The sequence below is a fragment of the Chanos chanos genome, chromosome 9, assembly GCF_902362185.1.
Source record: "Chanos chanos chromosome 9, fChaCha1.1, whole genome shotgun sequence".
Classification (NCBI taxonomy): domain Eukaryota; kingdom Metazoa; phylum Chordata; class Actinopteri; order Gonorynchiformes; family Chanidae; genus Chanos; species Chanos chanos.
The window spans coordinates 18,644,512-18,656,462 of record NC_044503.1 but is presented as its reverse complement, the minus strand read 5'-3'; the positions used below and the strand labels follow the sequence as shown (position 1 = coordinate 18,656,462).

At 40.9% G+C, this 11,951-nt stretch overlaps 1 protein-coding gene across 2 annotated transcripts; it reads left to right on the top strand.

Annotated features, from left to right (window-relative positions):
• The first annotated feature begins 805 nt into the window (after window positions 1-805).
• pex10 (peroxisomal biogenesis factor 10) lies at window positions 806-7,294 on the top strand. Of its 2 annotated transcripts, none has more exons than XM_030783514.1 (6): window positions 806-1,274; window positions 1,649-1,729; window positions 1,977-2,374; window positions 2,545-2,708; window positions 4,259-4,397; window positions 6,501-7,294. In XM_030783514.1, the coding sequence occupies exons 1-6, from the start codon at window positions 1,154-1,156 to the stop codon at window positions 6,567-6,569; spliced, it is 972 nt and encodes a 323-aa protein (XP_030639374.1). In that variant the 5' UTR covers window positions 806-1,153; the 3' UTR covers window positions 6,570-7,294. The 2 variants fall into 2 exon arrangements, with proteins under 2 accessions (XP_030639374.1, XP_030639373.1); XM_030783513.1 differs by having other exon boundaries at window positions 2,545-2,717.
• The last annotated feature ends 4,657 nt before the right edge of the window (window positions 7,295-11,951 follow it).

Genomic DNA, 11,951 nt, shown 5'->3' with positions numbered 1-11,951 from the left:
GTTTTTTTTTAACACTTAAGAAGGTTAAATGACCACCTCCTAATTCTGGAGCGATCACTAAAGCTATTATTGTGTTTTCTTTCAGAATTGACAGACATGAGGAAAACAGGAACAATATAAAAATGAAATAAAAGGGTAATCGAAATGGTTCTCCACAGGCTGAAGGTGATCATTTAGTGGAGGATGAGTGGAAAAGCACTCAACACTATACCTGACCAGCCAGAACCCTTCAGAGTGGAAAAGAGCTAAGAGTGGGACACAGCTGCTTAGGCCTAGCCAGAGGTTCAGAGGATGCCACACTCATACTTATCAGTTTGTTCAGAATGTGGGGAGGGGTCACTCATTTCACACGGCTTGACTTATTTACATCTGTATGGACCACGGAGTATGTGACAGTCAAGGATAAAGAACTTTTACATCTGTATGGACCATGGAGTATTCAGCAGTCAAAGAGAAAGAGATTTTAATCAGAGATGACTCTGAATGCGTTTCCCTCAGGCTCCGATGCCGACATCACCTCACCTTAGCCAGTATTACCCATGAAAGAGCATCACACTGTGTAGTCACGGATATGTACTCAATGGACTTGTGACGGCACTCTTTAGTGACCGATTCACTTGTATTCACAGTCGAACGCTTGCTTTAAGCGGCCAGCTGCGTAAAGCGAACGCGACCATCATGTTCAGATGCACACGTTATACGTCCTATTATAATGAGACTTGACGAATTAGAGGCTCTTACCAATATCACATGATCGAACGCGGAAGAGTGTTAAAAATGAGATGGATTGAACTATTCGATACACTATACTGCTTTACTACGTAGTTTTTTACTAGCGAAATTATATTATAATAAGGTAAAAAAAAAAATGGATTTCGGATGGGCAGAACTGATAGTCAAGATTTGTGCATCTTGCCCTTTTACTTAAGCGCGTGACTTTTTGCTAGTTCACGAGCTAAATTTCACGTTGTACTCTTTAAAAGAAAAGCAGATCGTGCAACTACGTCTACAAATTACATTTCATTTTGTGACATTTGAGGTATATTTTTAGAGACAAAAAACTACAAACTGCACGCTGTTATTTGATAGCCGTTACTGTTCTACCGATATCAAATGTGAATACTCCTTGCCTAACTGACTTTGCCGTTCAGTGATGGTCATAATGTTGCTGACTCCTGCAAATCAACCACAATTAATCCGTTCCTGTCAAAAGGATGAATACTACCAACACGGTCTTAGGAATCACGCGAACGAAGTCTTTCAAACGTTTGCAGGTGGGTACTTGGCGGCGTTATGTTGAATTACACGTGTTGGACGAGAGCAGCCCGTGGTCTAGAGGTTAAAGAATCGGTCTTTTGGTCGCCGTTTCGATTCCCAGGACCGGCAGGTAACATCCACGGCTGAGGTGCTCTTGAGCGAGGCACCTAACCCCCATTTGCTCCCCGGGCGCGGGTTTGCTGCCCACGGCTCCTGTGTTTGGTGTGTGAATTCACAACCTGTGTGTAAGGATGGGTTAAATGCAGAGGATAAATTCACTGTTTGCAGTGTGTGTGTGCGATCACGGGATTCTATTCTATGTTTTTGAGGTTGTGACCGTGCCTTCCAAATAATCTACCTCGTTATTCCATTTACGTATTTTCCATTAAAGGATCTAAACGATGGCTGCAGTGGAGAAAAGAAATTGAACTGGTGTCAGACCTTGCATACTATGCTCTAACCACAATGTCAGGTTAGTGAACGAGTAGACTTTGTCTGTTTCTTCACAATTTCAACGTAGTCCAGAGATCAAGCCAAAGACAACAGAAGTGACACAGAATTTGTTACTCCACATTTAATGTAAAAATTAAATTGGGACAATTTGAAGTCATTGTTTCTGTATTAGTGGAATATATTGGCAGTGTTTCCAGCTATAACTTTTTCCATTAAAATGTTGTGGTTATTTGGTCAGGTTATTAAAATCTGTCACTTTTTTCCAGGTTATCAGACATTAGGTGAGGAGTATGTCAACATTGTTCAAGTTGATCCAACGCAACGGAAGTTACCCTCCCGTCTCCGACGAGGAGCTTTCATATTTTTCCACACCTTTGTGCCTTATGCTCTGAACAAAACCCTGGTTTGTCTGGAGAATGAACTGGAGGCAGATGACCCTGACAGATCTCTGTATGCCCCTGTACCTTGGAGTCCAATGTCTTATGTGAAAAACTGGATCCAGAAAGCTGTAAGATTATTGACTGAATCACAAAGGAAGTCCTTAATACCTCTGATCTTTGCTGTACAACAAGGAATCACCATTTTACACAGGGTGCATGTGACTCTTTTCTACATCAGTGGTACCTTTTACCACCTGAGCAAGAGAACTGCAGGCATTAGCTATGTGAGTTTGTTTGCATGTTTTTTTTGCAAGTGTTTGTCAGATTTCTTTAAATTAGGAAAAATGCACATTTGGAGTCATAATCATTTACATATTTTGTTTGATGAGTCTTCATCTTTCACATCATTTAATAATACAGTGATTTCACTGTCTTGTTTTGTTTTTTCGTTTAGTTGAAAGTGCAGAATATTGCAGACAATGACCAGGCCCTGAGAACCAACTACCGCCTCCTGGGAGCGGTGTCCCTGCTGCAGCTGACTCTAAGTCTGATACTGCAGCTCAATAACCTGCGGCAGAGACAGAGAGCAAGGCAGGAGTGGAAACAACACAGGAGCCTGCCCTCCAGGTCTACATCTTAAATGCCTTTGATGAACCTCTCCGGTTAGCTAGATAACATAATGTTCTTACTAGATGTGCAATTATTCAGTCATAATTTCTTCTGTACAATAGTGTTGTATTGTATAGTGACTTTTTGTAGAACAGAGCTAGAGTGTGGACAGGAATACTCAAGATTTCTCACAGTATGTTTCAAATGGCAAAGTAATTCTCATGGTTACGGCATACTCGTAGGCTAAAATCCCGGGGGACGGGGGGACATGCCCCCCCCCCCCCCCCCGCCCCTTCCTGAGGGTTGCCCTCCTCAATATATCATTGTAAACATAACTATGTAAATTTAAATAATATAATTATATGTGCTGAAAGCACTTGTGCAAATTATAAATGCAAAACAATGTGCTTTTAAGTTTGGAATGATATCATCCCCCCTCTGCCCCACAGTGGTTTGGTCCACTGCCTGCTATTCCCAATCCCTCATACATTAGCCTGGTAGTGAATTTCCAAAATGTGGTGTGGCAGGGGAAGACTCATTAATATTCATGAAAGAAGCGCTGCTTGACTGGCCGATACAACTTTCCTGCTCTGATGCGTCGCGTGCGTGCATAAAGCCTTTCAAAACCATGGCAACCCTAAACTGCTGTCATCACAGAATTTGACATCAGACATCCTAAAGGGCTTCAAGAAGCATGTACATGTGAACTATGCATTATTTTTGTGAACTGGTAAAGTTAGCATTAATGTTTTAAAGTTTCAAGAGATCATTTTCTGTTTTGTTTTCTTTAGCGAGAACATGACAATTAAGAGGTGTCATATTTGCCCGAACTTGACAGTAAATTTGTGGGTTGTTTCGTTTTGTAAGGGAATGTATTGTAATTAGTTGGTCAGGTCTTTGGAATGTTCCACTCTCAAGTAAGTACTGATGCCCTGATGCATATTCTTTCCTAACCAATACGTAATAAAGTCAGCCGTCATTTGCACACAACAAAATTAAAATGGAATTCTAATTCTGTTGTTACAGTTTTTAAAAGCATGGCAATTGCTTTGATTGTATCTCTTGACTATAAGGTGTAGGTAAGTCTCTCCAAGATAAGGTCTAGTGTCCCCTTTCAAATACACAAATCAATTTGTGATATCTAATAAGCGTTTGGGGTTGCCACTTTATGAAAAATCATGTCTTAAGAAGTCAGTTACGAGCAAGAGTGAGTGTTTGACTCTTTGAGTCTTATAGTGGACAATCAACATGTATCAGAGAGGGAACTTTGTATTGGCCAATTCGGTAGCTCCTCTTTTATGAATATTAATGAGTCTTCCCCTGCCATACTACATTTCAGAAATTGGCAGCCCGCTATGAGTGTTTGTGGCACAGCTGTGACTGACTGAGTAAGTAGCTACTTTGCTAATGTTAATTTAAAACAGCGGATGTGTCAAACATGTTTCTTTACTTCTACCACTCAGCAGAATAACGCACATTTACATTTGTAACCAGACTGTATTTTGTTCGCTCTCTCTCGCTCTCTCGCTCTCTCTCTCTCTCTCTCTCTCTTTCCTTAGTCTCCAGCTGGTTGCTGAGTCTCCATCATCACCTGCCTCTCGCTGTATCTTGTGCCTGGAGGAGAGAAGACATTCCACCATCACACCCTGTGGACATCTCTTTTGCTGGGAGTGCATCACTGACTGGTGTAACACGAAGGTGAGCCATCTGAGAGTACCTCAAGATAAACAGAACAAGTAGGCTAGAAGTGACAGACACATACATTCACTGTCTGGTTTATCTGGCACTCTCATCTATTGCTGGTTTGGACCTCCGTTAGCCTCCCCGAACCCTGTGAATTCTACATGGCTTGGATTGTTTAAGCTATTGGAAACATTTGACTGGATGGGGGTTTGCTTATGCTGCAGTCAGTCTGCTCCATACCATCCCAGAGAGTATGTTGCGTGCTCTGGTCTGGAGACTAAGGATTTCTAGAGTAAACCGACATTACAGTCATTTCCCTGACACCATTCTGTGACATGATGTGGTCAGTGGTCCCATATAATATGGTGCAATATGACATCATCTGTTATTCTGTAGAAGGTGTCCATGTGATGAAGGGTAATCTACAGCAGCAGTGTTCTAAAATCCCATTGCATCCCTCCTAGCTTTGCACTTTCCATCAGCCTCTCCCATAGATAAGCTTTTCTAACTTGAGATGGATGCCACTGGCTTAGATACATTCCAAAGTGATCTGTAAAATAAATGTTACAACTCCGTCTAGGGTGGGGTGAACATAAATGTGTAGAACTCCCTCCTTAACCTGCCACCAGCGTAAACGCAACACCAACACCGAGGATTTCTGGTCAGCTTTATTATTATTATTATTATTATTATTATTATTATTACTGAAGAAACGCAAAAGACTTCGAGGGTGGGCAAAGCCAAAATAATAAACAGAACACTGCTAACCAAAAGAAGAGGGAACCGAAAATAAAATGAAAAATAAATACAAATAAACTTCCCAGCCTCCCTAACCAACAGGATAAACAGGAGAAAACATGAGCAAAACAAAACGGCACCCACCCCCTACCAGTTCTGACTAACAACAAACAGAAAAGTATTTAACAACACAACACAACTATTTACAACTATATACAAGCCACTCTCGATGTGGACACACAAGTCCACATCTTCTACACAAAGATTTAAACCAGTAGTTCACGTGGCGGCAGAGGTTTGGCAGGAGGATGAGCCCAGCCGTGCCTTGCGCAGCAGTCATCTTTTCAAAATTCCCTCACCCGTCTTCCAGCCAATTGCGAACTGCCAGCAATCTGGAAAGGAAATGGGGCGGGAGTGAGAGGAGGAGAGAAAGAGAGGGAGAGAGAAACACCAAAACAGAAACAACAAATACCTCCCAGGATGTAACACCTCCACCCTTAAATTACAAACCACCGTTTGTAAAACACACCCGCATCAGTCTCCAGCACCATAAGTACAGGACAGTGCATCCGTGATAACGTGGTCCACCCCCCTCTTGTGCTGAATGTCCAGGTGGAACTCCTGGATGATCACTGACCAACGCATTAGTCTTTGATTGCTGTTACACATTCGGGACAAGAAAACAAGGGGGCTATGATCTATATATACTACAACTGGAAAGGCACTGCCACCAACATACACTTCAAAGTGCTGCAAAGCAAGCAACAGCGACAAAGCTTCTTTTTTGATAGAACGTCTGTCAAGGGCAAGACAACAGAGGCAAAGTTTGGACAGAAACCCCTATAATAACCTGCCATGCCCAAGAGGCGGCGTAGGTCTCGTTTAGATGTTGGGGTGGGAAAATCAACAATGCCATCAACTTTGGCAGTAGCAGGGTGCACCATCCCCTGTCCGTCTTGTTTGCCTAAATAAGTTACGACAGTTTTTGCGAATTCACACTTTGCAAGATTCAGGGTTAAGTTTGCGTCACACAGATGACTAAACACAGTATGCAGCGACTCAAGATGTTCCTCCCAGGTAGTGGAATAAATCACCAGATCATCTAGATAAGCCTCACAATTTGCCACCCCAGACAGTACCATTTGCATTAAACGCTGAAAGGTGGCTGGAGCGCTTCACTTTCCGAACGCCATAACCCAATACTGCATATGGTTCGTTCACTCACACCCTCGACTGGCACTCAGGAAATGGGGGAAAGAGAGAGAGAGGAACACCAAAACAGAAACAAAAAGTATGTCCCAGGATGTAACAAATAATAAAATGGCTGTTTTAAGAATAGGCTAAAATTCATATGCTTTTTATGCTTCTGTCTCTTTACAGGCAGACTGCCCGCTGTGTCGAGAGAAAGTCCAGCCTCACAGACTGGTTTACCTGAGAAGTTACAAGTAGACTGCATCAGTGTAGACTGCCTGAGTGTGGTGTGAGGTGTTTGTTTGTGTTACAGCTCATATCCACAATTCTCTCTCAAGCCCATGAAATCTGTTCAGGTGTGGATAAATAGAACCGTGAGCATAGACTGGGAACAGGGCTGCCTGTTCAGTCTGCAGAAAACTTCATGTGAATGATAGGGAGTGCTTTCATTAATGATTTATAATTTTTTAAATTAATTAATTCTAATTATTATTTTTGTACTGATGATCAACATTGTACGGTACTTTAAGTGCAACTGGATCATCTTAATTTGGCATTTTAGAGAGCTTGATTTGTTAGATGTTTTTATTTAGTTGGAAAACTTTAATTTAATTCTCTAAAATTCAGTATTCCTCAAATGGATTGCTTACATTGCTACTTGGTGCACATAAACCATGACTCATATAAACTTTAGTTTACGCTTCCACTGAAATAAATCCACAGAGAAAAGAAAACTTGAATGTACTACTCTATTTGGTTAAAGAAAAAAACAAAGTATGTGGTCAGGAACACTTTAGTTTTGTGAGATTGTTACTCTTTAAGAGAGCAATGTCTGTTTTAGAGAGCAGATTGAAACATTCAAGAATTGCCGGAGACTGGAATGGCTTCATTCTTACTTTGTTACTAAAGATAGCACGGAATAATTCTTCTGCTAGGTGTTTAATTGATAGCAAGAAGTTAAAGAGAGAGGATGATAGCCTTGGGCTGTGTCCAAAATGGCATACTACATACTACTCGCATACTAATTTTGACGTAAAAGTAGTAAGTAGTATGCAGTACGTGAAAAATAAAAATTTTGCAGTACATGACAGTTACCCGGATGATGTTCTACTCTGCCGAAAATTTGCAGTATATACAACCGGAGCTCACTTCGTCGGGTACTGCATCCCATGAAGCAACGCAGTGATTTCCAACTGTCAAAAAATTTTAAAAACATGGCGTACAGCAACAGAACCAGCTTCAACTTCAACTGCAGCTGCAGTTCCGAATATAAATGTATCAGTTGCATATTTTGGTGTAATAAGTCTTCATACGCTTTCTTATAGGGCTACTTTTGATACATATTTGTGGTAGTTGTGTGTGGTTCGATTTTAACAGAACAGATAGCCCAACCGATAGCAAACGTGTAGTACACTACACGAAAGTTCTCATAATTGCGTACCATACTGTATACTAGCGTGTAGAGTAGTGTGCAGTACGCAGTGTATACTAGGCTAGTATGCAGTACGCTAGTATGCCATTTTGGACACAGCCTTGGTCTCTTTAGTCTCGCTCTGTTCAGAGAGGTTACTATCCTTTCATTCACTGTGTCCCTCAAAAATACTAACTATTTATGCGAGCACACCTTAGTCCTCTCCATACATAGGTATATACTAACCAGCTATGTGACTGTACCATAATCCTCTCCATACATGTTTTCATTGCCAAGAGGTCTGTTGTCCATATACTATGTGAACTGAGCAGGCTACAGGGGATGGTGCTCACTGCATCCTTTTTCTGTTCTGCTGAAACGGTGGGATTTTTAAAATACACTACGTTGCTTGTTTTAATGGTCCAAAAAATGAATACGTGAGCACAGTAAATCAGTACTGCTATTTCATAAGGACTGAGTATTTGGGCAAGTTGCTGTCTAATTTTGTGTAAAAATAAGTTTTATTTGATAAGGCTAATGGTACATTCACCACTCACTGGTAGTGTCCAAAAACATATTAACATCTTTTAATGAACACAGAAATCTCACAGTATATTGATCTAATTCCTCAGTACAGCGGCTTCATTAAAAACAACTTAGCAGGGGCAGAGTCACAGTTCTCAGGCCCTGCTCACATTCTAGCAGCATTACAGCACCTACTCAGCAGCAAGGTCTGACTGTGAGTCTTCCCTGCTCTGCCATGCAGGGAGTAATGTGAAAACCAAGCTCTGTGACAAATATAATTTCTTTCAGCATCTGAGTCCTCAGGCAGCACTGAGATGGTGAAAACCATTCAAATTCCAGTATCTTTCCAAATAGTCTGAGAGGCACAGCGTTCAAGTTTATTTGTATAGCGCTTTTTACAATCAAGAATTGTCTCAAAGCAGGTTTACAGAGATCAGTGCCTAAACCCCCATTGAACAAGCCTAAGGCGACAGTGGCAAGGAAAAATTCCCTGATGGAGCGAATAGAAGGAAGAAACTTTAGGAGGAACCAAGGCTCAACAGGGGCCCATCCTCCTCTGGCCAGCACATAAAATAGATATTCACAGTGTAGAATGAGTCCATGATAAACAGATTCAATAGTCTATACAATTATTTACAGTGTGCATATACAAGGTTCTAGGAGCTCTAGATGGTATCAGATATAGATTAATTTGATAACCAAGCAGTGTTCATATCAGTAAGTTTGTCTTTAAGACCAACCATATAGTGGCTGAGAGCAATTAGTTTTGCTATAGTTAAAACTGAGTTTTTGGCATGGCTATAACAGGCAGGTTGAGTAGCATCACAGGTGGGCCGCTGGCTCAGAACAGGAGCCTGCAGGAGGAACAGAAGTATATAGGCCTCATTCTGGGAGCCGACGCTTGGGACTGGAACCTTGTAGACCTCACAACGGATACCCCAGTGTTGGAGCAGGGAAGTGAGGACAAAAGAAAAGAGGGAACTACTGCTATGAGCAGTAGTTCAGGGTTTGTATTTATGACAGTTATTTCATAATTTTTCAAAGTCTGTATGCTGTAGTTCTGTTTATAAAAGATGTTCAGCTGATAGTAGCACCATTTTGAGCAATGGCAAAATTATGTAATTTTGGCCACCAAGTTGCAAAAGTGTCGCATAAGGCAAAAGAGGAAAAGGATGATGATAGTGCTCTGAGAGACCTCTGGAGACTTATAGAAAGCCTTTTTTAAAAATCTGCTGCATCTATTACAGTGATGAAAGGACAACTGATAATTAAAATACTAAGTGTATTAGAATGTGAGCTGTCATTTGACTTTATTTCTCTATTTTGAATGTTAAATGAGTGACTTGGCTAGTCAAGGTTTTTTTTCTAAAAATTGTCAACAAAAATGGCAGGGTTTTGCTGTCCCTTCAGCTATGGGAGTCGCTGCCTATGTGAATCATGCAGTTCATTAAATCATGCTGAAAATTCACAATGATGTTACAGATTTTCTTGTTCAGTTGCATTCTTCAGGCCATCCACAAAAGTGCTTGAAAGCATTTGAAACCATGAAGAGTCCCCAAGTCACCACAGAAGAAAGATATTCCAGACTAGGTATATCCCAAGCAGCTTTGCTTTCCCCTCCAGCCAAAAAAAGGTCATATCCACCCTCACTACCATGCATGCCATCCACTGCCAGCAACTGTGTCTTTCCCCTCAGCCATGACTGAGACTGACTGTAAGGAGAGATTACTTTATTACAGATGTATATACAGGTTGAGAGTGTTGACTGTTTTTTCCAAGAAAAGAGTGGTTTTGAAGTTCCTGCTGAACATGCCTAGTCAATGTTTTTTCTCAGTCCTGCATCACAACCTTCTCTCCAATTCACAGTTTTGCAACATTGTCTCTGGAAAGCTTCACGAAAGAACCAGACGATGATGTATTTCTTGCGCGTCATAAACAATTTAGTACGTATTTAATATGTTCTTCTATATATGGAGATTGATACATTTTTCATGCGCTAGAACAGCGTCTCTCAAACTCCGGTCCGTGTACCGCCGGAGAGGCAGGGTGAGGAAACTGCTAGGACCCAGCCCCATTGACTGCACTTCTTGCTTTGAAAATAGTAACAGTTGTAACTGCCGGTCCGCAGAGCACTGCCGCTGTGCCAGTCAAATTATGCTCGGTGCTTCTGTGACTCGCCAGGTGAAAATAAGAACATTTTATTCAAGACTCTAGAAGCGTCCCCGCCCGCCTGAACTTGCTTGCTTGCTTGTTTCTGAGCTGCTGGAATCACCTGGTCTGGCACCACCAATCATACCACAAGTCATTTAGATCAAAGTCACTTAAATCTCTAATTTTGCTCGTTCCAGTGTTTGGTCTAACAATAACTGAACCCTATCTGCCTGCTTAATATACTGATCTGCATCCACATAGTAGACTGTTGGAAAAGCAGGCTATTTGCATTCACCGGCAGGTGTACCAAGTGAAGTGGCTGGTGTATGTCTTCCTTCCTCTTGTTTTTTCACCAAATATTTGGATCAGCACCACCTAGTGGGCACAAATGGACATTGTAATATTATATTTGGGAAAAATATGTTCTATAATTCCAAAACAAATTAATATGGACACAGCTAAATACCGATATCAGATTCAGGGGGACAACACCTAATATAAAGAAACAGTACTCCAACCTGAACTATAACATCACGAAGCATGTGTCTGTAGATCTGCAGCAATTGTGCCTATAACAGTTTTCTGCAGCAATAGACCACACTACCTCCTTGCTCATCTTTCCTCAAGAGTTTAATTCATATAGGAGAGATGAATAATTTTATCGACAAAGGGTATTTGGCCTGACGTGTTTGTTATGGGCAGACCCAGAGCTTAAAATATCACTACCTTATTCATAAGGGAAAAAAATCTCTGACAATGATTTACAACTAGAAATCCTGCTGAAGCCAAAAAAAAGGCTTGGAGCATTTAACTTTAGTATGAGGTTACAAGACGTGACGCTTTCCACATGTGAACTCATGTGGCTGTGAAAAAATGAAAAAAAGAGTCTTGGTCGCATATGCTACCCTTCATCTTTTCTGGATTATTTCAGCCATGCTGCCATGGCTCCATGTATGAAAGGCTGTCAAGATTTAGCCATTTTCAGAGCCAGTCAGCTTGTATCATGCCACTTGTTAGAGTCCTTACACACTGAGAAAGGGAGAAAAGGGCTTTCATTTAAAGTTCAAATGGTCCCTTTGGCATCACTACACTAAAACCTGGCCATATACAATGTTCTCTTCATCCTTTCATTCAAGAAAAATCTGATATGAACCTCAGCTTGTGAACTGAGTCTACAAATGCCCTTCAAAATATCCCTTTGTAACAATGAAGTGAATGTTTCCATCCATCTAGTGATAAGTAACTTAAAATATTATTGATAAAAACAAAATAAATAAAGAAAAAGTTAAATCAATTGAAAATTCATTTTCAAAACATTTAAAGATGAAAATCAAACAAGAAACATTTTTAAATTAAAACATAAGAACTAAAGTTATTGGAGTGTTGCCTGCTGTTTAATTTTCCATAGGTAGGTCTACACTCATGCCCTTGGATTCAAAACAGGCCTCACACATGTCAACTGTGATGTCAGTTATCCTGGGCACCAGGTCAAAGCCAGAAGAAAGGAATTTTCCCCCAGAGCAGGGTAGTCACAGTTTATGAAGATTTCTACT